Source organism: Scyliorhinus torazame, chromosome 13, assembly GCF_047496885.1.
Source record: "Scyliorhinus torazame isolate Kashiwa2021f chromosome 13, sScyTor2.1, whole genome shotgun sequence".
NCBI lineage: Eukaryota > Metazoa > Chordata > Chondrichthyes > Carcharhiniformes > Scyliorhinidae > Scyliorhinus > Scyliorhinus torazame.
In genome coordinates this window covers 82,868,854-82,893,319 of record NC_092719.1, presented here as the reverse complement: position 1 = coordinate 82,893,319, position 24,466 = coordinate 82,868,854, and the positions used below count along the sequence as shown (strand labels likewise).

At 46.9% G+C, this 24,466-nt stretch overlaps 1 protein-coding gene and 1 long non-coding RNA gene across 3 annotated transcripts in view; one reads left to right on the top strand and one right to left on the bottom strand.

Moving 5' to 3' along the window:
- fgd6 (FYVE, RhoGEF and PH domain containing 6) overlaps window positions 1-24,466 on the top strand; it is a 312,715-nt gene that overhangs the window by 271,519 nt on the left and 16,730 nt on the right. For both annotated transcript variants that reach the window (XM_072471885.1, XM_072471884.1), the window contains 3 exons: window positions 54-184; window positions 4,898-5,026; window positions 8,023-8,174. In XM_072471885.1, the coding sequence (XP_072327986.1) occupies window positions 54-184; window positions 4,898-5,026; window positions 8,023-8,174 (412 nt within the window). The remainder of the gene's footprint in view (window positions 1-53; window positions 185-4,897; window positions 5,027-8,022; window positions 8,175-24,466) is intronic.
- Window positions 7,930-24,466, bottom strand: part of LOC140388161 (uncharacterized) — a 90,272-nt gene continuing 73,735 nt past the window's right edge. Inside the window, exon 2 of the long non-coding RNA XR_011934112.1 lies at window positions 7,930-8,266. This is a non-coding gene — a long non-coding RNA (uncharacterized lncRNA). The remainder of the gene's footprint in view (window positions 8,267-24,466) is intronic.

Genomic DNA, 24,466 nt, shown 5'->3' with positions numbered 1-24,466 from the left:
TTTGGGATTTTAGTGCTAATATTAAAATTAATCCACTTGCCTCCGTTAATTAGAAGAACAGTCATCTGATACGAAGATGATGTCTCCGACTCACAGATCATCAAGTGCCCTCACCTCGGTTTTTCACAGCATTCAGCATTCTTCAGGACGGAAGCACAAGAAAATTCCTGCAGCACTGAAAGAAGTAAGTGAGGGCACTGAGCTTTAACTGATCTTCATCAAACTGTATTCCAGGTGCAACAAATATAAGACACCAAAGCAAGAATAAAATGCTCTGTACCCTTTTCTGGGACTTCCTGCCAGTGAGGAAAGTGGCCTCTCGGTCACACTACTGTGCAATGGGTACTGCCAGAGCTCTCCATGTGCACATTTCAATAAATGGAAAGGCTATTAGTTATTGTCTTGTCTCAAATATTGTACTAATGAAGAAAAGCTGACAGACACAATAACAGAAAATACTGGACAGTCTCAGCAGATCTGACAGCATCTGAGGAGAGAGAACAGAGCCAAAGTTTCGAGTCCGGATAAATCTTTGTCAAAGGTGACAGACAGTTGGCTATTATCAATTGGTAGAAAATAGAAAGAATGACTGTACAAATGACAGTCCAAGTGCTTACGCTTTGCACCATTACCAGTTATATTGATTCAAACCTTTTTTCTAGTTGATGATCTTTCTTACAAGAATATGGGCTTACAGCACTGTTCCATTTTTCTACTATTAATATCAAAAATGCATTGTATTGGGAATGTCACATTACTGCTTTTATGTACTCGGTCCTCCAAAGATTTATTGGTCTTTTTAAATAAAATATAAATTACTCCTGTATTGTGATCAAAGTTGGAATCTGCTTTTCCAGTGGTGTGTGAACCCTTGTACAGTTTGTTCTGGGTTTTTATTGCAATTCTTAAGGCTGTATATCGACTGTTGAAACATAGAAAATAGGAGCAGGAGTAGGCCAATCGCCCTTCGAACCTGTTGTGCCATCCATTATGATCATGGCTAATCATCCAACTCAGTAACCAGTTCCCACTTTCCCCCCCCATATCCTTTAATCGCTTTAACCCCAAGATCTGTTACCTCTAACTCCTTCTTAACAACATCAATGTTTTGGTCTCAACTGCTTTCTGTGGTAGCAAATTCCACAGGCCGACAACTCTCTGGGTGAAGAAATTTCTCCTCATCTCAGTCCTGGGACATATCCTGCTAATTCTGCTCTGACTAGCACGTGGCACTGATAGTAATCCTGAGATCACTACCTTTGAGGTTCTCCTTTTCAATTTACTTCTTTACTCCCTATATTCTGCTTTCATCCCTTTTGTTACCTATATAATTTGTACCACTGAATGTTCACCCACCCCTCCCAAATGTCTTGGTAGCCGCTCGACGACATCCTTGACCAGAGCACTAGGCAGGCAACATATCATCCTGGAGTCTCATTTACGCCCAAAGAAACGCCTCGCTCTTTCCCTTACAATTGAATCCCCTAAAACTATTGGATTCCCACCCATCGTACACCTCACCCGTGCAGTAGAGCCAACTGTGGTGCAATTAATTTAGCTGTTACTGCTTTACCCTGAGAGGTCATTACCCCCAACAGTATCCAAAGTGTTATATCGGTTTTGCAGGGGCATGGCCACAGGAGATCCTGTATTGCCTGTCAAGTCCTCTTGCTGTGCCCGGTGGTCACCCATTCCCTTCCTGCCTGTGGAGTATTGCCCTGCTGTGTGACAGCCTCTCTCTACATGCTATCCACAGTACTCTCTGCCGCATGGATGCCCCACAGTATCTCCAGCCACTGCTCCAGCTCTGAAACTCAGGCTGCCAGGAGTTGTAGCTGGAGACACTTCTTGCACACATGCTGGCCTCAGGCACTGGAAATATTCCTGGCCTCCTACATATAGTAGGAGGAGCACATAATGGCTTTGAGCTCTTCTGCCATGATTTACCCCATTAAATTAAACCCTTTAGAAGATACTTAATCAAATAATACCAATTACCATAGGGTCTTTCTTCCCTGGTCCTCGTTACTACAGAATATAGACCACAAAATATAGACCTTACAAACAATGAGCGATCGAAGTAGTAAATATTTCCCTGACTGTACTCGCCCAATAAGCTGGTTCCACTTGCTCCTTATCACTTTTGACTCCTGATGTCAGCTCAGGAGCTCCAAACTCCAAGCTAGCACTCTGATCTCAGTCTAGCTCTTTCTTGCGTTCTTTCATCCTCCTATGATTGTCATTCGGCTTGACAATATATGCTTTTTTTCCTTACTCCAGCACCACTTCTGATTCCTCTGGGTGATCTGCACTGGGTATGAATGTGAGTCTTTCTCCTCACATTTCACTATTAGGAAGCTCATGTTCCACTTTGTTTCCAGAAAGTTAAAACCACAACATATTGCCCTACCGTGACTTGATTTTTAATTCTGGTTTTCAGGGGGAAGGGGGAAATCCAAAAGTGGGTTACTATTTTGTTGAATTTGCTTTTATATTTTTGTTTTGTGTCCCTGGTTGTTTGTTCTTAAAGCATATTGTAATAGAAATTGCATTTGTATAGCATTTCTACATTTGCCTTTGACAAACAAAATGTTCCAAGGCCACAGGCGTGTGAAGAAGCAAAATTTGATTCACAATTTGATTAAGGTCGATAGCAAAAAGCTTGGTGAAAGATGCTTTTGGAGGAACGTCCTAAAAGAGGAAAGAGCAGTAGGGAGGCAAAAAGGTTTGACAGGAAAGGTAGGATTTAGGGCTTCAGCAATTGAGGACATGGCCACCATTGGTGGAGCAATCGGGGATTCTCAAGGAGACAGAAATAAATGGACAAAGGTACCTCGGAACATTGTAGGGCTGGAGGTAGTGAAGGATGAGGCCTTGAAGAGACTTTAAAACAAGGATAAGATTTGCAGTGGAGGTGTGCTTGACCAGGAGTCAATGTAAGTCGGTGAGCACAGGGATGGGTGGTGGTTCATTAGGACTTGATAGTGAATCAGGACACAGGTAGCAATGTTTGGATGGCTTTAAGATAACGGATGGTGCGAGGCCAGCCAGATGTGCATTAAGATGGCTGAGTCTGGTTCAGGAGTGCGTTATAATAGTCGTATTACAAGTACAAAAGATATGAATGAGGGTTCCGGTGGCAGATGAGCTGAGACGGGACTGATTCAGGCAATGTTCCGGAGATGGAAATAGGCGGTCTTGCTGATGGGCTTGGATAACAAAAGCGGCAGGGAGTAAGATAAAGCAGAAAAAGGGTGTAGTACAGATGTCAGGTTGATGATACAAATGAACCAGACTGAAGGTAGAAAGTTCAGAGAGGAAGTTAAAAGGTAAATAAGAACTGGTAACTAACATTAAGGAGAATCCAGAAGTCATCTCTGAGAGGAGGGCTGGGTCCAATTAGGAGATCTATGCATCGAGGCAGAGGGCATACCTGGGGTACTACTTTGCATTTGTTTTACCAAAAAGAAAATCGGCTCCAGGAGTATTTTGTCCAATTCTGGGCACCACAGCTAGAAAGGACTTGAAGGCTTTAGAGAGGTTACTGAAAAGATTCATATAAATGAGTAATAATACTGGGAGGATATTTCCTCTTGTGGGGAAACCAGAACTCGAGGGCATAGTTTAAGAATATGGCCTCGCCCTTTTAAGACAGAGATGAGAATGTTTTTTCTTGGAGGATCATTGGAGTGTGGGATTCTCTTGCCCAGAAGTAGCGAAGGCTGCATTTTTAAATCTATTAAACCCTGAGTTAGATAGAATTTTCTGAGACAAGGCAGAGTGGGTTATAGGAGCAGGCAGGAAAGTAAAGCTGAGACCACAAGTAGGTCAGATATGATCTTGATGAATGGTAGAGCGGGCTTGAATGGTTCCAAGGATGATGGATATCAGTTGCGAGGATATATTGGAGAAGCTGGGCTGTTCTCTTCTGAGAAGAGAAGGTTGAGAGGAGATTGGAGATGTTAAAAAATCACAAGTCGAGACAGTACATAGCGAGAAACCAACAGCGACGTGTGAAAAGTTCTCGTGCTGAGTGTGGTTGTGATCTGAAGTGCGCTGCTTATGAATGTGATGGGGGCAGATGGAATCGTGGTTTTCAAAAGGGAGTTGGATAAGCACTTGAAAGAGTTTTTTTAAAGTAGGGTTAAAAGAAAAGGGAGGGAAGTGCAACTGGCTGAATTGCTCTTGCAGAGAGCTGATGCAGACTGAACGGATGAAATGGCCTCCTTCTGTTCTGTAACTGTTCTATGATTCTAAGTGACTGGGAGTTCATCTCTGGTTCAAGTACGACACCATGGTTGCAAACAGTCTGGTTCAGCACCAGACAGTTGCCATAAAGTGGAAAGCTAGAGAACAAAATTTGTGGTGGGATCAATGGCTTCAGCCATTTAGAATTTAGTTCAGTTTTTAATTGGAGAAAATCTCTGCTCATCCAGTAGACTATGTTGGATATGCAGTATAATAATTTAGTGATAGTAGTGGAGTCAAGAGAAAGGGTGGTGAAGTTGAACAGGGTACCATTAGCATTTTAGTAAAAACACTGGTTTCAGATAACGTCGCCAGAAATAGCATGTATAACAAGACCCCATAAACAACAATGAATTGAAATCCTGATAATTGTCATTCAGATTGATTGAGTGAGGAAATTCATGTTGTATTTCTTCCATCTTTAACATTCATATTAATCACTGGAGCAGGTAGACAGGGAAACAATTCAATGTCTTATCTGGAAAGATCCCTTCTAAGGCCTGCATACTGCATATATACTGTGCTAGAGTATCAACATTGATTGTAAGACTAAGTCCTGGGTCTGGGCTTAGAAGTCTGTAAATCCTCTGTGGTCCAGAGGCAAAGGTGCAATCAATGGAGTGGAACTAACATGACTCATTTATTTCAGGTATCTGCTAACACTGGAGCTTCATCTATGAGTGGCTACCTTTATAGGTCTAAAGGGATTAAGAAACCATGGAAACGGCTCTGGTTTGTCATTCAGGATAAGGTGTTATATACTTATGCTGCCAGTGAGGTAAGGGTCTGTCCAACCACTGCATAGGTATATGCTTATCTGTCAGTTGAATGCCTGCAACTGTGAAACAAGTAACTGATGAAAACAGAAATATATTTGTAGTGCATTAAGTGCAGTTATTGGTTCTTGTATTAACACAGCACACTATCGCATTGTAATACATTTTTTATACTTGTTCTCCTGAGGTGGAATTCTCTTAATTGACTAGACTGTTGTGAACTCATCCAACAGATCAGTTTCTGATGATTCAATCATATGGGTAGATATGTGAGCAGAGATCTGGTTCACTTGTGTTGCCAGAATAACCTCCAATGCATTTACTTTTGGGAGGCGGTGGTGTATTGTTGCTGGACTAGTAATCCAGAGACCCAGGATAATGATCTGGGGACACAGGTTTGAATCCCACCAAGGCAGGTGATGAAATTTAAACTCAGTAAAACACCTGGAATTAGTTTAATGATAACCATGAAACCATTGTCAATTGTTGTAAAAACCCATCTGGTTCACTAATGTCCTTTAGGGAAGGAAATCTGCCATCCTTACCTGGTCTGGCCTACATGTGACTCCAGACCCACAGCAATGTGGTTGACTCATTAATGCCCTCTGAAATGGACTAGCAAGCCACTCAGTTGTATTCAACAGCTACGGAAACACAAAAAAGGAATGAAACCGGACGGACCACCCGAACTTGCCGCGCCACTAGCCACGCTGTTCCCATACAACTACAACACTGGCATTGCCCAGGTGTGTCCTATAGCTGTAACACTGGCATCTAGCCGGCAATGTGGAAAATTGCTCAAGTGTGTCCCGTACTCATGAAACAAGACAAATCCAACCTAGCCAATTACCACCCTACCAATCATCATCACCTATTCGCCATCATCATCAAAGTGGTGGAAGGAGTCAGCAAAGATGCTATCAAGTGGCACTTACTCAGCAGTAACCTGCTCATGGATGCTCAGTTTGGGCTCCGCCAGGTTCACTCGGCTCCTGACCTCATTACAGGCTTGGTTCAAGCATGGATAAAATAACTGAATGCCAGAGGTGAGGTGAGAGTGGCTGCCCTTGATATCAAGGCAGCATTTGACTGAGTATGGCATCAAGGAGTCCGAGCTAAACTGGAGTCAATGGGAATCAGGGGAGAAACCCTCTGCTAGTGGAGTCATACCTGGCACAAAGGAAGATGGTTGTGGTGGTTGGAGGTCAATCATCTCAGCTCCAGGAGACGTTCCTCAGGGTAGTGTTCTCGGCTCAACCATCTTCAACTGCTTCATCAATGACCTCCCTTCCATCATAAGGTCAGAACTGGGGATTTTCTCTTATGATTGCGCAATGTTCACCATTCTCAAGTCCTTGGACACTGAAACAGTCCATGTCCAAATGCAGCAAAACATGGACAATATCCAGGCTTGGGCTGACAAGTAGCAAGTTACATTCGCGCCACACAAGTGCCAGGTAATGACTATCTCCTACAAGAGAGGATCTAACTATCGCCCCTTGAAATTAAATGGTATTACCACCGCTGAATCCCCCACAATCAATATCCTGGGGGTTACCATTGATTAGAAACTGAACTGAACTAGCCATATTAATACTGTGTCTACCAGGGCAGATCAAAGGCTAGGAATCCTACGGTGAGTGACTCATCACCTGACCCCCCCCAAAGCCTGTCCACCATCTACAAGGCACAATTCAGGTGTAATGGAATACTCTCCCCTTGCCTGGATGAGTGCAGCTCCAACAACACTCAAGAAGCTTGACACCATACAGGACAAAGCAGTCCGCTTAATTGCTCCCCCTTCCACAAACAATCAAACCCTCCACCACCGATCAACAGTGAAAGACATGTGTGCCATCTACAAGATGCACTGCAGTAACTCGCCAAGGTTTCTTAGACAGCACCTTCCAAACCCAGGACCGCTACCATCAAGAAGGACAAGGGCAGCAGAAACCTGGGAACCCCACCACCTGGAGGTTCTCCTCCAAATCACGCACCACCGTGACTTGGAAATATGCCGCTCGGGTAAAATCCTGGAACTCCCTGCCTAACAGCACAGTGGGTGTACCTACACCTCAAGGACTGCAGCGGTTCAAAAAGACAACTCACCACCACCTTCTGAAGGGCAACTAGGGATGGGCAATAAATGCTGGCCTAACCAGCGACGTCCACATCCCGTAAAATTAATTTTAAAACTAAAAATAAACTTTCGAGGCTCATTCGTGGATAATTGCCAATTTGAAGACGTTGAATATTTGGAATGCCTTGTACTCGTAATATTTTAGACAAAGTAGCGGATGAGGGAAGGGAAGAAGCAGAAGATTTTAAAAATCTTAATCTCATAGGAGAGTATTGTTCAGTGATTTTTCTGTGATGTTTGAAATGCATTAAAATAGAAAGGACCACAGCTACCGCAGGTTGAGAGTCCAACTCTGTGGACCTGAGCCCTGCCAGTCTAGCCTTCAAGGCACAATTCTACTTGACATTTAGATTTTTTATTTGTTGATTAGCATCATTGAATTTGTGGATACGGAGGTTCAGAAAAAGGTGCTGCTTCACCAGTGGATAATTTTAAATCATTAGTATCAACAGCTCGTAATATGAAAATTAATGCAAGTATGGTTTTCAATGTTGCTTGTGAGGGCAGCACAGTGGCGCATTGGTTAACACTGTTGCCTCACGGCACTGAGGACCCGGGTTCAATCCCGGCCCTGGGTCACTGATTACTCATTCTCCCCGTGTCTGTGTGAGTCTCACCCCCTCAACCCAAAAGGTGTACAGGGTAGGTGGATTGGCCACACTAAATTGCCCCTTAATTGGAAAAACATTATTTTTTAACGTTATTTGTGACTGCCGCAGCTCCATACATGGACCAATGTGACCAAAAAAGACAATTTTAGATAACTTATTATAGATTACGTAACATTAGTTTTATTTAAAATGCTTGACATACTTAAAGCCTGTACAAACGTTTATCTCCAATGTCTGTTTTTTAAAGGATGTAGCTGCATCAGAGAGCCAACCATTGCTCGGATTCACAGTTTCTGAAGTCCAGGACGACCTTTCAGACCCCAAAGTGATTTTCCAGTTGCTTCATAAGAGAACACTGTTCTATGTGTTTAAAGCAGATGATTGTCATACTGCCCGGAGGTGAGTAAGACAAATTATACATTTCAAAGGCAAAAATGCTGTGGATGTTGTAAACAGAAAATGCTGAAAATACTCAGTCGATGAAGCAGCACCTGTTGAGAAAGAAAAATGGATTTAACATTTTGGGTTGATGACATTTCAACACTTGTAAATGTTGCAGATGTTAAACAAACAACGTCTCCTGTAGTCATCTAAAATCCCCCAAATAAATGGCATTGTAATGACAACTCGTGATGCCTATATTTTCATGGGGGTACATGGAATATTTTTTGATCTAGTCATAGACAAGAATACACCTTCACCTCTTTCTGGTACATTGATGGCCATTACTTCATGTATAATTATTTCTATTTGAACTGTTAATTCCTATATTTTATTGCAAATGCTACACACATTTGCTACAGCACGGTAGCATTGTGGATAGCACAATTGCTTCACAGCTCCAGGGTCCCAGGTTCAATTCCGGCTTGGGTCACTGTCTGTGCGGAGTCTGCACGTCCTCCCCGTGTGTGCGTGGGTTTCCTCCGGGTGCTCCGGTTTCCTCCCACAATCCAAAGATGTGCAGGTTAGGTGGATTGGCCATGATAAATTGCCCTTAGTGTCCAAAATTGCCCTGAGTGTTGGGTGGGGTTACTGGGTTATGGGGATAGGGTGGAGGTGTTGACCTTGGGTAGGGTGGTCTTTCCGGGAGCCGGTGCAGACTCGATGGGCCGAATGGCCTCCTTCTGCACTGTAAATTCTATGACATTCAGACAGCCTTTAGCTCTGACATTTTACTATTTTTGCAATCTCTAGCCTCATCTGCTGCCGCACTACTCTCTGTCCTTTCCTGCTGTGCTCGGATTATCATTTCCCTTATTTTTACTCTGTTCTCTTGCCTTGTCATCCCTTTAAATTTTCACATCTTTCCTCACTTGATCTCTCGCTCCCATTATTTGGAAATCCTGTTTGATAAACTTAGTGGAATTTTTAGAAGACATAATAAGCAGAATATATAAGAGAGCACCAGTGGATGTGGTGTATTTGGATTTTCAGAAAAATGTTGATAAGATCCCACATAAGTGGTTAGTATGCAAAATTAAAGCGCATGGGATTGGGGGCAGTACATTAGTATGGATTGAGAATTGGTGAGAGTAGGAATAAATGGGTCTTCTTCAGAGTGGCAGGCGGTGTGACCAGTGGGGTACCGCAGGTATCAGTGCTTGGGCACCAGCTATTCACTACGCAATGGTATGAATGAGGGAACCAAATGTTTCCAAGTTTGCTTGGAACTTGATGCGAATGTGAGTGGCGAGGATGTTAAGAAGGGCGATTTAGACAAGTTGAGTGAGTGGGCAAATTCATGGCAGATGTAGTATTGCGTAGATAAGTGTGAAGGTATCCACTTCAATACGACAAACAAAATGGCAGAGTATTATTTAAATGATGATAGATGGGGAAATGTTGATGGACAATGGGACCTGGGTGCCCTTGTAAACCAATCACTGAAAGCAAGCATGTAGGTGCTGCAAGCAGTTAAGAAGGCAAATGGTGGGTGGCAGGATGGCGCAGTGGTTAGCACTGCTGCCTCAAGGCACTGATGACCAGGGTTCAATCCTGGCCCTGGGTCATTGTCTGGAGTTTGCACATTTTCCCCGTGTCTTCCTGAGTCTCGCCCCCGCAACCCAAAGATGTGCAAGGTAGGTGGTTTGGCCACTCTAAATTGCCCCTTAATTGGATTTTTAAAAAGACAAATGGTTTATTGGCTTCCATTGCAAATAGGAATTGAGTACAGGAGCAAGGATGCCTTACTGCACCTGTACAGGGGCTTGGTGAGACCACACCTGGAGTATTGTGTGTGCAGTTGTGGTCTGTTTACCTGAGGAAGTATATACCTGTCACAGAGGGGGTGCAGTGAGGTTCACTTGACTGATTCCTGAGATGGTAGGATTGTCTTATGAGGAGAGATTGGGTTGACTAGGCCTTTATTCATTGGAGTTTAGAAGAATGAGAGGGGATCTCATCGAAACATAAAAGTCTGACAGGACTGGATGCAGGGATGTTGTTTCCTTTGCACAAGGATGCAGAGACTCAGGACATGAGAGACCATTTTGGACTGAGTTGAGGAGAAACATCTTCACTTAACGGGTGGTGAACCTGTGGGATTCTGTACTACAAAAGGCTGCGGAGTCCATGTCGCTGAATATATTTAAGAAGAAAATAGATTTCTAGACTAAAGGCGTCAAGAGGTCTGGGGAGAGCATGGGAGTATGGTCATGAGACAGTGTTGAGATAGAAGGTCAGACGTGATCATATTGAAAGACGGAGCAGACGCGAAGGGCCAAATGACCTAGTCCTCTATTTTCTATGTTTCTATGTAAAGCCCTCTCTACCATCCTAGTTATGCAACTTGCCAGAATACTGATCCAAGCAAGATTGAAATGCAGACCGTACCAATGATACAGCTCCCACATTTCCCAGTACTAGTGTCAGTGCCCCATGAATGAAAACCTATTCTGCCCACACCAAATTTAGAGCCACTCATTTATCTTGGTAACCTTATTGATCCTAGGATAATCTGCTAGTGACTTGGGTAATTATTCAGAGATAATTATCTTTGAGTTCTGCTTTTAAATTTAGCCCCTAGCGGCTCATATTCCCAAAGTAGAATCATTTCCTAGTCCTATCTATCTCACTGGTAACTCTGTGGACCACAAATACTGGATCCTTCCCCTCCCACTACAATTCCTCTCCTGCTCTTTGAAACTGGTCGACCGCTCTCCGTGGTCTTTTAATCTGGTCCCCCGCTCTTTTAAGCTGGTCTACCATTCTCCGTCCTCTTTTAAACTGGTCCACCACTCTCCTTGCTCTTTTAAACTGTCCACCGCTCTCCATGCTCTTGTAAACTAAAAGGTAAAGGACCTATTTACATGAACGGCCCTACTCAACAAATTCTCAAGTTCATACTCTGTAACTAGCTGCACTCATTGATGAGCTGTTATCTTCGTGGTTGCATACTTCAAGTGCTTAGCAAGGCTACCTATATTTAAATGAGCTGAAATTCTACAGAAATAAATCAGCAAGGCTGGCTAGAGAATCTTGTTCAAAGTAGCTATCTAATTAACTAACTGCAGCTGTCTCTCCTGTAGGAAGCTTTCACAGTAACTTCATTGCAGTGTTAATGTAAGCCTACTTGTGACAATAAAGATTATTATTATTATCCCTGTCTAAGACAGAAGGAAAATTAACTTGCTCTGACAGTAAATTGTAGTTAAATTCTAAATGCAAACTAGACTAGCTTTTAGAAGATTAATCCTTAAAATTAACCCTTAGAATTTCTTCACCCACCAAATTCCCACATTTACACTCAATAATTATCTACACTCATTGAGTGACCAGCTGCTTTATTTGTGCTTGTTAACTTCTTTTGCACCTTGTCAGGTCGGTGTTGGAACAGCTATGTAGGGGTGTGGCTAGTTCTGGAACACAATTCATAGTTGTATATTCTAGTCTCGAGTAAGCAAATGGGTAAAATACTGGCAAATAAATTTTAATATAGACAAATATTAGGTCCAAGATCATTGTTGAACCTAGAAGTATAAAACCAAATACTTCCAAAATGCTGAAAAGCCAGAAACAGTGGTGGCCGAAAGGTAATTTGGGATCCACTTATTGGAATGCTGGCCTTTACAGCGAGAGAATCAGAACACAAGAGGTTCTGCTGCAACGACACAAAGCCCTAGTTGGACAATATCTAAGAGTGTTGCAAAACGGGTTTAGGTTGGTTGGGTCTTCTGTGTTGAGGGTGGAAAGAGCTGGGAGGGATGATTAGCATATGTTTGGAAGGGTGAGGGAAAAGGGTGGGAGAGGTGTTGGGTGGACAGCTGAGGGAGGGGTGGTCAGGGGAATGGAAAGGTATTGAGGTGGGATGGTGAGAAACATAGGGTCCTTTATGCGGATAATTTGTTGTAGGTTTCTGATCCTCTCACAGGTATGGGAGAAATTATTGAACTGTTGAAAAAATATGGATCTTTTTCAGGGTATAGATTGAATATGAGCAAGATGTTCTCAGCAAATTCCTGGGGGAAGAGGTCAGATCTGGGAAGGTTGCCTTTTAAACTGGCCAAGACACAGTTTCGGTATTTAGGTATTCAGGTGGCGCATAATTGGACAATGTTACATAAGTTAAACCCTGACCGGTCTGGTGGAAGAGGTGAAGGGGGACCTGAAGAGCTGAGAGCTGGGATGTCCTCCCATTAACCTTGGCAGGTAGAGTACACACGGTCAAATTTAACGTTTTACTGCCTTTGTTTGGGTGGGAAAGACTCCCAGGATTAGAAGAGCTTTTCTGCAGAGAGGTGACAATCAGGTGGGTTGGCGCGGCCAAACCTGATGCTCTATTACTGGGCGGCGAACATTGGGAAAGTGCGAAGATGGTTTGAGGTGCACGGTGGGGTCGGATGGAGGAGGCCTCTTGCGTAGGGTTGTATCTAAGGACATTGGTTACGGCCCCTCTTCCATTCTCCCTGGCCAGACTCTCGAGGAACCCGGTGGTAGTGGCATCTTTGGGAGGGGGTGGAGGGGGGTGTGGATTGAGGCTCTTCATAGGGTTAACTTCACCTCCTCAAATGCAAGGTTACAGTTCAAGGTGCGCACCTGACCAGAGTGCTTATAGAACATAGAGCATAGAAAATACAGCACAGAACAGGCCCTTCGGCCCACGATGTTGTGCCGAACCTTTGTCCTAGATTAATCATAGATTATCATTGAATTTACAGTGCAGAAGGAGGCCATTCGGCCCTTTGAGTCTGCACCGGCTCTTGGAAAGAGCACCATACCCAAACTCAACACCTCCACCCAACACCAAGGGCAATTTGGACATTAAGGGCAATTTATCATTGGCCAATTCACCTAACCCGCACATCTTTGGATTGTGGGAGGAAACCGGAGCACCCGGAGGAAACCCACGCAGACACGGGGAGGACGTGCAGACTCCGCACAGACAATGACCCAAGCCGGAATCGAACCTGGGACCATGGAGCTGTGAAGCAATTGCGCTATCCACAATGCTACCGTGCTGCCCTGAAGAACAAATAAATCTACACTATATCATTTTACCGTCATCCATGTGGGTGGGTTCTTTCTCTGGGGTAGAAGACAGATGTGAGTGCTGCTCTAGGGGGCCGGCAAACCACACTCACATTTTAATTTTGTAACGCCAGTTAAATTTTGTGTCTCCTTTTTTGAAATTATGTCAAGGATTCTGGGTATTAAACTGGTGCAGTGCTCATTGGTGGCCATTTTTGGAGTTTTGGACTCGCCTGTGCTGCAGACAGGAACGAAGATAGATATCTTGGCTTTCATCTCGCTAATTACTCGGGAGCGAGTTCTGCTCAGGTGGAGGTCCCCGTGCTGCCTAAGACTTCCACCTGGTTAGGGGACCTGATGGAATTTCTGTACCTTGAGATGATCAAGTATACCATGAGGGGATCGGTGGATGATTTTTACTCAAGGTGGCAGCCATTCATTCCTTTTTCATTAAAAATCTTTTTTTAGAGTACCCAATTAATTTTTTCCAATTAAGGAGCAATTTAGCATGGCCAATCCACCTTGAGTGGCTGTACCTGCTCTCTCTTTCTCTGTTGCTGAGTGATGTTTCCAGTGCTGGCTACTGCTGAATTGACTGCAGGAAGGAGGGAGGGAAGGAAATACAACAACAAAAACAAGGTGGGAGTAAAGCCCCTTTGTCCTGTTTGTTTGCTGGGCCCCTCCCGGGCTGAGGGCCCGGCCCTGCCCAGTTCTCCCAACTGTCAGGCCTTCCTCATTCCATCTGGTGAGCTTGTTCCGGGTTGGGGATATCGAGTGGTTGCTGGGCCCACACACACCAGCAGGGAGATCAGTTTGGTTGGGTGATCGTATCAGGGTGGGAGCACAGACTGTATTTTGCTGAGCCCTACTTGGGCCGAAGACATCTTTAAACCAGCGTCCCTTACCTCAGTGTGGTGACCTAGGGTGGGAGCACGGACTGGGTTTTGCTGAGCCCTACTTGGGCCGACGATTTCTTCTTCAAACCAGCGTCGCTTATCAGAGTGTGGTGACCTAGGGTGGGAGCACGGACTGTGTTTTTTGCTGGACCCCCTTCTGGGCTAAAGATCCCGAATCCTCCCATCCTCCAGCTTTACCCAGAGTCTCATGAGCCTCTCACCTTGGGCACCATTCCATCTACGGTGCCCCACCCTCCTGTGTTGCTGACCTTCCCCACTTTATCTCTTCCCTTCCTTGCCTCACTCTCCCGTATACCTTTCTAGGGGAGAGTATGTCATTCTACCTCGCTCTTCCCCTAACACTCTTTTTCCCCCCCCCCCCCTTCCCACTATCTATTTTGTCAATTAAATTCCAATGCGACAAAGCTCACGTTGGGGTGGGCGTGGCACTTGCCCTGATGACTACTCCACCTACGCCAGTGGCGGGGCCAACCAGAGCCACCTATGCGGGGGCGGTGGCCTCTTCTGCCTCCACTGCTCCCGCAGCCCCGCCACATTTCCGGTTGCAGACCCGAAATGTGGGCGGAAAGTGCTACGCTCACCCCACCGTCACCATAGAGGTGTGCGTTCACGCAATGGCCGGGGTCCTCGGCCCTTCCGCTATTGTGGCCGCCTCTCGAATGTACGGGAAAGTCGTGTTCTTCCTGAGGGCGGTTCACCTCACCCTTGAAAAGGCATTTGTGGTGGGCGGGACCAAGCAGCGGTAGACCCTCTTGAGGCCACCGCTGAGAGGGTCATATTGTCCAATGTCCTCCCTACGGAGCTCCTCCTCCCCCACCTCTAATTACTGGGGGAGGTTTGTTCCGAGGTAGCGCCACTCCCTCTCGGCCTGAAGGACGCCCCCCTCAGGCACATCTACTTTTTCCGGCGCCAGGCTTTCATCCGCCTGTCCCAGGAGAATGTATTAGAGGGGGGATTTGAGGTCTCCTATCTATGGGAGAACTTCCGCATCTTCTGGTCTGCGGATGACATGAGGTGCCACGCCTGCAAGAAGGTGGGGCATGTACGCAAGAACTGCCCCGCTTACAAAGCCACCATTAACACCAAGGCTGCTGTGGGTGGCACCGCCGCCCGCTCTCCCTCCATTGGCATTACCAACCTGACCCCACAGGGGGACACCGTGCCGCCACCTACTGGCCGGTCGGCTGCCGGCGTGGAGGAGAGAGGGCATCCACCAGGCCGCAAGGCCGGAAAGAGGCAAGTCAGGTATCGGCTCCAAATACACCCAATCCCATCAGCCTAGAGACCCCTGCGCCTCAGAACTCCGACCTGGGGTCCACGGAAGACACTCAAGCACATCTCTAGCCCATTGACGCCTCAGCGTGGGGTACTGGGCCTGGCATTGTTTTGGCAGCAAGTGGGAGGGCAGTGATGCGCGTGCTCCCAGGCCGGCACGGAAGATGCCAACATCTCGAACCCGGGGGCAGAGTGTTGAGAGAAGGGGGGGAGGCGATCTGAGGATGGAGATTTCTTCGGCGCAGGCCAACCTCTGCAAGCGGCGCCACTTCTTGGAGGAGGGGTGGGGAGAGAAACATGATTTCCCCCCCCCGGTGCAGAGAGGGTGGCGCCCCGACCCCTGCCCCTCAACATTACACCGCACCCCCGGAAGAGATTAGACAAAGTCCATCATCTTTCGACCCCATGGTTGTTGCAGCCCCCCCGAGCAGGGCGCCTCGGGGTCGGGTGCGAGCGAGACCCCCGAGGGCTCGTTCCGCCCAGTGCTATTTTGCACCCCAGAGGCGTTCCTTTTCACAACGCCGGAGGGTTGCGGCGGCACCCTCAGGTTCATTGGGCGGTGATGGCGAGGAAAGTCCCCCGTCTTCATCCCAGCCTCCGGTGTCGGTCGTCCCCTTCTCCAAACCGGAGCTTTTTTCGGAACTGTTCCCGGGTTTATCCGGTGGCCCGGCGTCGCAAGAGGAGGGGGGCCTGAGCTGCCACCTCCCTCTGGCCTTCTATCCCGAGAGGAACCTGCGAGTGTTGACGATCTGGTGGGTAGGATCGAGGCAGACCCAGGGCTGGTTGGTGGGTCCCTGCCGTCCGCCGCACTCAATGTGGCAGAGGACTAGGTCCCAGAAGACAACTGCCCGGAGGAGGATGGCTACTTGGTGGGGGATGATTTTGGGTCTATCTGCAACGAGAGGGTGAACTCCCTCGTGCCTGACACTGAGTCGCCCCTCATCCCCCGAGGGGAGCTGTGCGATTTTCTGCGTGCAAATTGCGGTCACCGAAACTGAGTGCAGCTAGTCCCCGACCGGTGGTCGGACATGGCACTGCTCATCCGGTCTTTCCGCGCCCACGTTAAAGAGGCGGGAGATGCGGATGCCTCTGAGCAGCGCTGGCAGAAATCGTACCTAGCCTGCGCTCCTCTGCTCCTTCCGAGCACTGAAAAGGTGAAGATAGCACTTTACTACTGACATGGAGGTTACCATAGCCACCGTCAACATTAACGGCAGCAGGGACTCGCTCCGCAGGTTCCAGAACTTTTCGGTCCTCTGGGACGGGAAGTATGTGGCGTGCTTTCTGCAAGAAACCCACACCGCTCGGGGAGACAAAGCCACATGGCTCCTGGAGTGGTGAGCGAGGTCTACATGAGTCACCTAACCTCACGTTGAGGCGGGGTGACTATCTTGTTGGCCCCACATTTTCAGCCGGAGATCTTGGGGGTCAAGGAGCCAGTGCCAGGCCGGTTGCTGCACTTGAAGGTCCGCGAGGGGATCAAGGTACTTCACTTTGTAAATGTCTACGCTCCCCAGGCTGGCCAGCAGCAGACGACTTTCTTCGAACAAGTGTCCGCTCATTCTGGCACCATCGCCACAGGCGAGTGCATCGTCATGGGGGGGGGGTGGGATTTTAATTGCACCCTCAGGACAAAGGACCACCTTGGTACCCAGTGCAGCTCTCGTGTGGTGGTGAAGTTAAGGAACCTTGGTGGACGTCTGGCGGACTCTCCATCCTGACTCCAGCGCCTTCACCTTTGTGAGGCTTGGGGTCGGAGCGTCCAGAATCGACCGCCTCTACATTTCAAGGGCGTACCTGCCCCGTGTCCCGACAGCCTCTATGCAGCAGGTGCCGTGCTCGGACCACCGTCTGGTGTGGGCGGGGCTCGCCCTGTCTCACGCTCAGTCTTGGTCTGCGTACTGGCATTTTAACAACCTGCTGCTGGAGGACGAGCCGTTCCTGGGCTTGTTTTGTCACTTTTGAACCGGCTGGAGAAAGAAGTGGGGAGGCTTCCCCTCCTTGAGGCTATGGTGGGACGTGGGCAAGACTCATGTGCGCACCTTCTGTCAGGAGTATGCGACAAAGCGGCGGAAATATAGGGTCGAGGAGTTGGAGAAGGAGGTGCTCGACCTGGAGTCACATCTCGGTCAGTCCGATGAAGACCCGGCCCTGCAGCTGGCGTACAGAGAGACAAAGGGAGCGCTGTGGGACCTGCAACTTGTTGGGTCCCGGAGTGCGTATGTGAGGTCGCGGATCCAGATCCTCACGCGGCTCCCCCTTCTACTCGTTGGAAAAAAGGCGCATGGTCCGTTACCAGCTCCTTACGCTGCTGGCCGATGACGGGTCCCTCATCTCGGATCCAGAGGAGGTTCGGGCAAAATTCAAAGCTTCTACAATGCCCTCTTCTCAGGGGCTGGTTTAGCACACTGGGCTAAATTGCTGGCTTTTAAAGCAGACCAAGCAGGCCAGCAGCACGGTTCAATTCCCGTTCCAGCCCCGAATAGGCGCCGGAATGTGGCGATTAAGGGCTTTTCACAGTAACTTCATTGAAGCCTACTTGTGACAATAAGCGATTTTCATTTCATTTCATTTCATCCGTCCAGCGAGGTTGCTTGCAGAGTTTTGTGGGAGGACCTGCCTCAGGCCAGCCCGGAGGACGCCGGGAGGCTTGATCCCCTATAAGCCTGGAGGAGCTGACCGCCCCCCTCGACAGCCTGGCCAGAGGCAAAACCCGAGGGTTGGACTGACAGTGGAGTTCTTCAGGGCGTGCTGGGACGTCCTGGGGAGCGACTATGCAGGGGTCCTGGGGGAAAGTATCGCGACCACGGAGATGCCCCTCTCATGGCGCAGAGCCACCATTACCTTGCTGCCAAAAAGGGGGGATCTCCGCCATCTTAAAAACTGCCGTCTGGTCTCCCTCCTCAGCACGCATTACAAGATCTTCGCCAAGGTAATGTGTTTGCATCTTGGCACCGTGCTGGACCACATGATCCACCCTGACCAGTCCTACACGGTCCCGGGCCGCACTATCCACGACAACATCCATCGATCTGGTCCGGGACCTGGCCCATCATTCCCAGAGGGCTGGTATGTCAAGCGCCTTCCTGTCCCTTGATCAGGAGAACGCATTCGACAGGGTGGATCACGAATATTTGTTCGGGACTCTGCAAGCATTCGGGTGGCCAGGGATAGTGCAGGGTGGCTCTCTGGCCTTCCCACTGGAATGCTGGCACCTTGGCAATGCCAAGTCAGCAGGAGCAATGCCAAGTGGCAGTTCAAGGGCCCTGGTGGCAGATAGGGGCGGGGGGGTCACGGTGATCAGGACGTCATTTAAAAATGTAGCTCCTCAGCGTCCGCCGCTGCGAGTGCCTGGAAACATGCAGCTAAACACGTTAACTATGGGACTTTGTTTTCAATTAGTTGAACCGTGCCTCAAATGTTGTTAGATAGTGGTGGGAAACTCCCAGCAAACCCACCACAAATTACACTTAGAAACATTTCTGTTAAATCGCGCCCTCTGTCTCATAATAATAATCGCTTATTGTCACAAGTAGGCTTCAATGAAGTTACTGATAAAAGCCCGGTTAGGGGCAGCACGGTAGCATTGTGGATAGCACAATTGCTTCACAGCTCCAGCGTCCCAGGTTCGATTCCGGCTTGGGTCACTGTCTGTGCGGAGTCTGCACATCCTCCCCGTGTGTGCGTGGGTTTCCTCCGGGTGCTGCGGTTTCCTCCCACAGTCCAAAGATGTGCAGGTTAGGTGGATTGGCCATGATAAATTGCCCTTAGTGTCCAAAATTGCCCTTAGTGTTGGATGAGGTTACTGGGTTATGGGGATAGGGTGGAGGTGTTGACCTTGGGTAGGGTGCTCTTTCCAAAAGCCGGTGCAGACTCGATGGGATGAATGGCCTCCTTCTGCACTGTAAATTCTATGATAATCTAGTCGCCACATTCTGGCGCCTGTTCGGGGAGGCCAGTAAGGGAATTGAACCGGCGCTGCTGCCATTGTTCTGCATTACAAGCCAGCTGTTTAGCCCACTGCGCTAAACATTGCATTGAAGTCAGCTTCACCTAAATCTAGAATCTTAGTAGCTGTTTCATGTTTCTTCCCTACAGACACCACATTGAGCTTGCTCAAATCATTACTGTTAGATAAATGTTCATGTGATCTTGGCTATTAATGAAATCTGGCTCATTACTAAATCTAATATAGCCCCTTTTTTTGGTTCTGGGACAATTTGTTCACAAAACTACCCTGGTCCCACTCTAGTTATTTTCTTTTTTCTATAAATTTAGAATACCCAATCACTTTTTTCCAATTAAGGGGCAATTTAGGGTGGCCAATCCACCTAACCTGCACATCTTTGGGTTGTGGGGGTGAAACCCACGCAAACATGGGATCGAACTCGGGTCCTCAGCACCATATGCAGCAGTGCCAACCAGTGGACCATAGTGCCGCCCTCAGTTATTTTCAACCCTTCTGACAGATATTAGTTTGTTTGTACCAATCTATAAGAAAGTTACCCTGCCCATCCCTGTTAAAGCTATTCTCCCTTTGTATAAATGCAGAGATTAGACAAGCATTTACGGGCAGCACGGTAGCATAGCGGTTAGCGCAATTGCTTCACAGCTCCAGGGTCCCAGGTTCGATTCCCGGCTGGGTCACTGTCTGTGCGGAGTCTGCACGTTCTCCCCGTGTGTGCGTGGGTTTCCTCCGGGTGCTCCGGTTTCCTCCCACAGTCCAAAGATGTGCAGGTTAGGTGGATTAGCCATGCTAAATTGCCCGTAGTGTCCAAAATTGCCCTTAGTGTTGGTTGAGTGGGGTTACTGGGTTATGGGAATAGGGTGGTGTGGGCTTGGGTAGGGTGCTCTTTCCAAGAGCCGAATGGCCTCCTTCTGCACTGTAAATTCTATGAAATTCTATGAATTCTATGTAGTAACCTATCACTTGTCATCTGCTCTCAGGGATCTCTAATACAGTCTTGAATCCTGTTCTATTTCTTAATTCTACCCATAAAGCCTTAATTACCTTCTTGTCACTTATTGAAGTGATTTCATCCTTCATCACTGAGGTCGTAACCACTGATTTTTGACCATAATACTTCTCCAATTTTTCAGCACATCTCTAACCATTTCCAGATCTGACACAAGGTCATCAACCTGAAACATAAGTTTTGTTTTTCTCTCTCTGACCTGCTCAATATTTCCAGCATTTTTTGTCTTTGTTTGATAACTTAGCTGGAGAGATATAATGCAAAATTTCCTATTTTGCCCTTTCACACATGTGTATGTGCATTCGAAAGTGTGCATTATGTATTAATATATTTATATAAGACTATCTGCTGTCGCATTGCACATGGGAGTAGAATGTAAGAGTAGCCTTCAGGTGAAGTTGGAGTCAGAAGGGGTCGGATACCCAGATACATTTTCAGCATTATGTAAATGTTGCTCTTATATTTATGTTATACTTCGATTTCATATCTTTACCATTCAGTCTCTAGTGCAATTGTACATATCTGGAGTAATTGAACTCGGGTGTGTACATGTCAGGGAGTCCCCAACATAAGTTATAAAGCTTTTATACTTTACAAAACTTAAAGCAATTGATAATCAAATTACTCCATTTTGAACACCACTTGGAGCAAGCAGTAAGGGTGGGCTCGGGCACAGAATATTTTCTGGGTGAGGGAGCTTCAGTGTCCATCACCAAGAGTGGCTTTGTAAGACCACTACTGGCTGAGTCCTAAAAGGGCACGGCTGCTCGACTGGGTCTGTATCAGGTGGTGAGGGAACCAACAAGAGGGAAAAACCTACTTGACCTCGTCCTCACCAACCTGACTGCTGCAGATAACCGTATCGGTTGGGGTGACCATTGTGGATAAAGAGCAAAGTCGCACCTTTACATTGAGCATACCCTCCATGTTGTGTGGCGCTACATTCATGCTGAATGAGATAGATTTCAAACAAATCTAGTAACTCAAAACTGGTCATCCATGGGGGTAACTTGAGTGTGGGAGCAGCTGCATTTTCAAAAGTTCTGGCTCTGCTCCTCTAGTAATCCTTTATTTTATCCTGGTGCACAATTCATATTTGTCTTTTCATGGGATCTTGCGGTATGTCCCTAGAGAATCCTGATTTGTGTTTTACAAAGAGGAACTGAAACAAATAGTAGAAATCCTCTTTTGACCATGGTGGTTGGAGTGGGCTGGGGTGGGGCCCAGCTTGCAGTGGTGTTGTTGCTGGTGAGTGGGCTTTAGCTTCAAAGCTGCTGCGTGCATCCAGATGATGGCCATTGCGAATGTTGCTATGGATGAAGATCTCGGCTCTTTGGTGTGGGTCCTTAGAGCTCACTTTGAAGATTTGCAAGGTATCCTAGGGAGAATGGTGGAGGCGCATGAGAGTTTTTGCATTTGGAAGAGCACTTCCCCTGGTAAGGGCCCGCCTTCAAGATGTTAAGATCCCACTACTCAGCATGTCGTTTATCCTGAAGTGTTCAGGAGGTAGGTGCCAAGGTCCGTGAACCTGGACCCTGGTGAGAAGTGGGAGGTGAGTTCCCAATTGAGTTTGCTAATTGGCTGCCATGCTTTAGTAATCTTGATTTGGAGGTTGGGTGCTTTCGGTTCATCAGAACACAAAGTATCTGATCTTCCGAGGTCAAGGGTTGTTTCCACCTCCCCCCCCCCCCCCCTTCCCGGCCCCCCTCCCGACCACTTGATCTATTTTGCCCTATCATCAATGCTCGTTGCCAGGGGTTGGGGATTGGAAGTGGCCGAGTGAGTTATCCCTCTTAGCCAGGGCCTAGGCTGTGAGTTGCTTAGGCGCTGGAGTAGCGGCATGATGGAAGTGAAGTGCTTTGTTCATTGAAATCCTGGAGAGATCCTGAAGAGTGTTCGTTGATCCTGTCTTGGCAGGGCCTTCTTGAGCAACATAGATGATATTATCCTGCAATTCTTCTATAATCCTGGACATTACTCCCTTGTGATGTTAATTGTTTATTGTTGTATTTTCTGCTGCAAGGGCAGATCGAGATATGAGCACGGGGATGTGTGTTGTCTGCTATCCCGTTCTAGCAAACATCATAGTGAGTCAATTGTGTGAAATGTGGAGAGCGTACAGTTTTACTCATTTTTGTTATTGTGTTATAATCCTTGTGGTTAAAGGAGGTGTCATAGAGAGTCCCTTTAAGAAAAGTGTGTTTTATCAAATGGCTGCAGTGATGTCATTGTGTGGATGGAGCTGGAATGTGATTCTGTCTTTTATTTTGTTTTGAACTGGAAGCTGCTTTGTGTTTTACTTTCATTTTAGGTAGTTGGAGAGCTGCATTCAAAGCAGGAAGGTGTATTGATCTCTCTCTGCATACTAAAGAAGGTCTTCAGCTCACTTGATAATTTCAAAGTAATTCATGTTTCTGTAAGGAATGCAAACCTATTGTCTTTGTTAAAAAGAGTATTTGACTTATAGATGTTGCTAGGAAAGTTATTAAGGGTTACCTATAGAGTATTGTATCTGTGGGGATTATCAGTGTTGGTAGTTGATAAGATGTTTACTGTGTGTTTATAAAATGTTAACTGGATTCATAGAATAAACATTGTTTTTGTTTAAAAATACTTCAGATCTCTGTTGCATCACACCTGTAAAGTCGGCCCTTGTGCTCCCCATAACCAAAATCTATTAAAAGTTGTGGGTCAGGTATTGTATTGAATTGCATTCTTCTGTTTGAAGCTAAGTAGTGTGAGTCATCTTTGGTTAGTTGAGTTCTGTATCAAAGGCAAATACAAAGTGCACTCAGTACGCTTGCGCAGGGTGAAGTTGAGACATCCCGAGTGAGAGACAGCCAGAGTGGGGATTGGAACTTGGTAATTTGGTGCAGTGAGATAATTCGGTGCAGAGTGGGAGGAAGTGCTTTTTCCCTATCGTTTTGTTTTCTTTCTTTTGGCTTGTAATTGTTAATCTGCAGGAAAAGATCCAGAGAGCATCCCGGGAAGGTATGTGATTTTATTTTATTACCTTTTCAAATGGTGTGGGGGGGAAAAACTGAAATGACATCACAGTAAAGCTGTGACCTGGTTGGCTGGTTGGGAATCTGTTAAATTTGGAGAAAAAAATAATAATATTGCAAGACAAATCTAACTGATTAACTAGATAGTGGAGTAACTAAACCTGAGTGCAGAGATCGGAATTTAGCATTTAATTTTACAGTAAAAATCTAGCATCAGGGCCAGATAGTTAATTGTAACTCATTCTAACAATAATTCTAACATTAATTAACTAGTGCTTAAATGTCACTCAACGTGTGCAGTGCTCCAACTGTGAGATGTGGCAGATCTGTGACGCTGCCAGCGTTCCGGTTGACTACATCTGCAGCAAGTGCAACCAATGGCAGCTCCTCACAGACCCCGTGGTTCGGTTGGAGCAGCAATTGGATGCACTTAGGAGCATGCAGGTGGCGGAAAGTGTCATAGATAGGAGTTATAGAGATGTGGTCACCCCCAAGGTGCAGGCAGAGAGATGGGTGACCACCAGAAGGGGCAGGCAGGCAGTCAGTGCAGGAATCCCCTATGGTTGTCCCTCTCTCGAACAGGTATACTGCTTTGGATACTGTTGGGGGGAATAGCCTATCAGGGGAAATCAGCAGCAGCCAGAGCAGTGCACCACGGCTGGCTCTGATGTTCAGCAGGGAGGGTCAAAGCGCAGAAGAACAATAGTCATAGGGGACTCTATAGTCAGGGGCACAGATAGGCGCTTCTGTGGACGTGAAAGAAACTCCAGGATGGTATGTTGCCTCCCTGGTGCCAGGGTCCAGGATGTCTCAGCATGGGTAGTGGGCATCCTGAAAGGGAGGGCAAACAGGCAGAGGTCATGGTACATATTGGTACTAACGACATAGGCAGGAAGGGGGATGAAGTCCTGCAGCAGGAGATCAGGGAGCTAGGCAGAAAGTTAAAAGACAAGACCTCAAGGGTTGTAATCTCGGGATTACTCCCTGTGCCACGTGCCAGTGAGGCTAGAAATAGGAAGATAGAGCAGCTAAACACGTGGCTAAACAGCTGG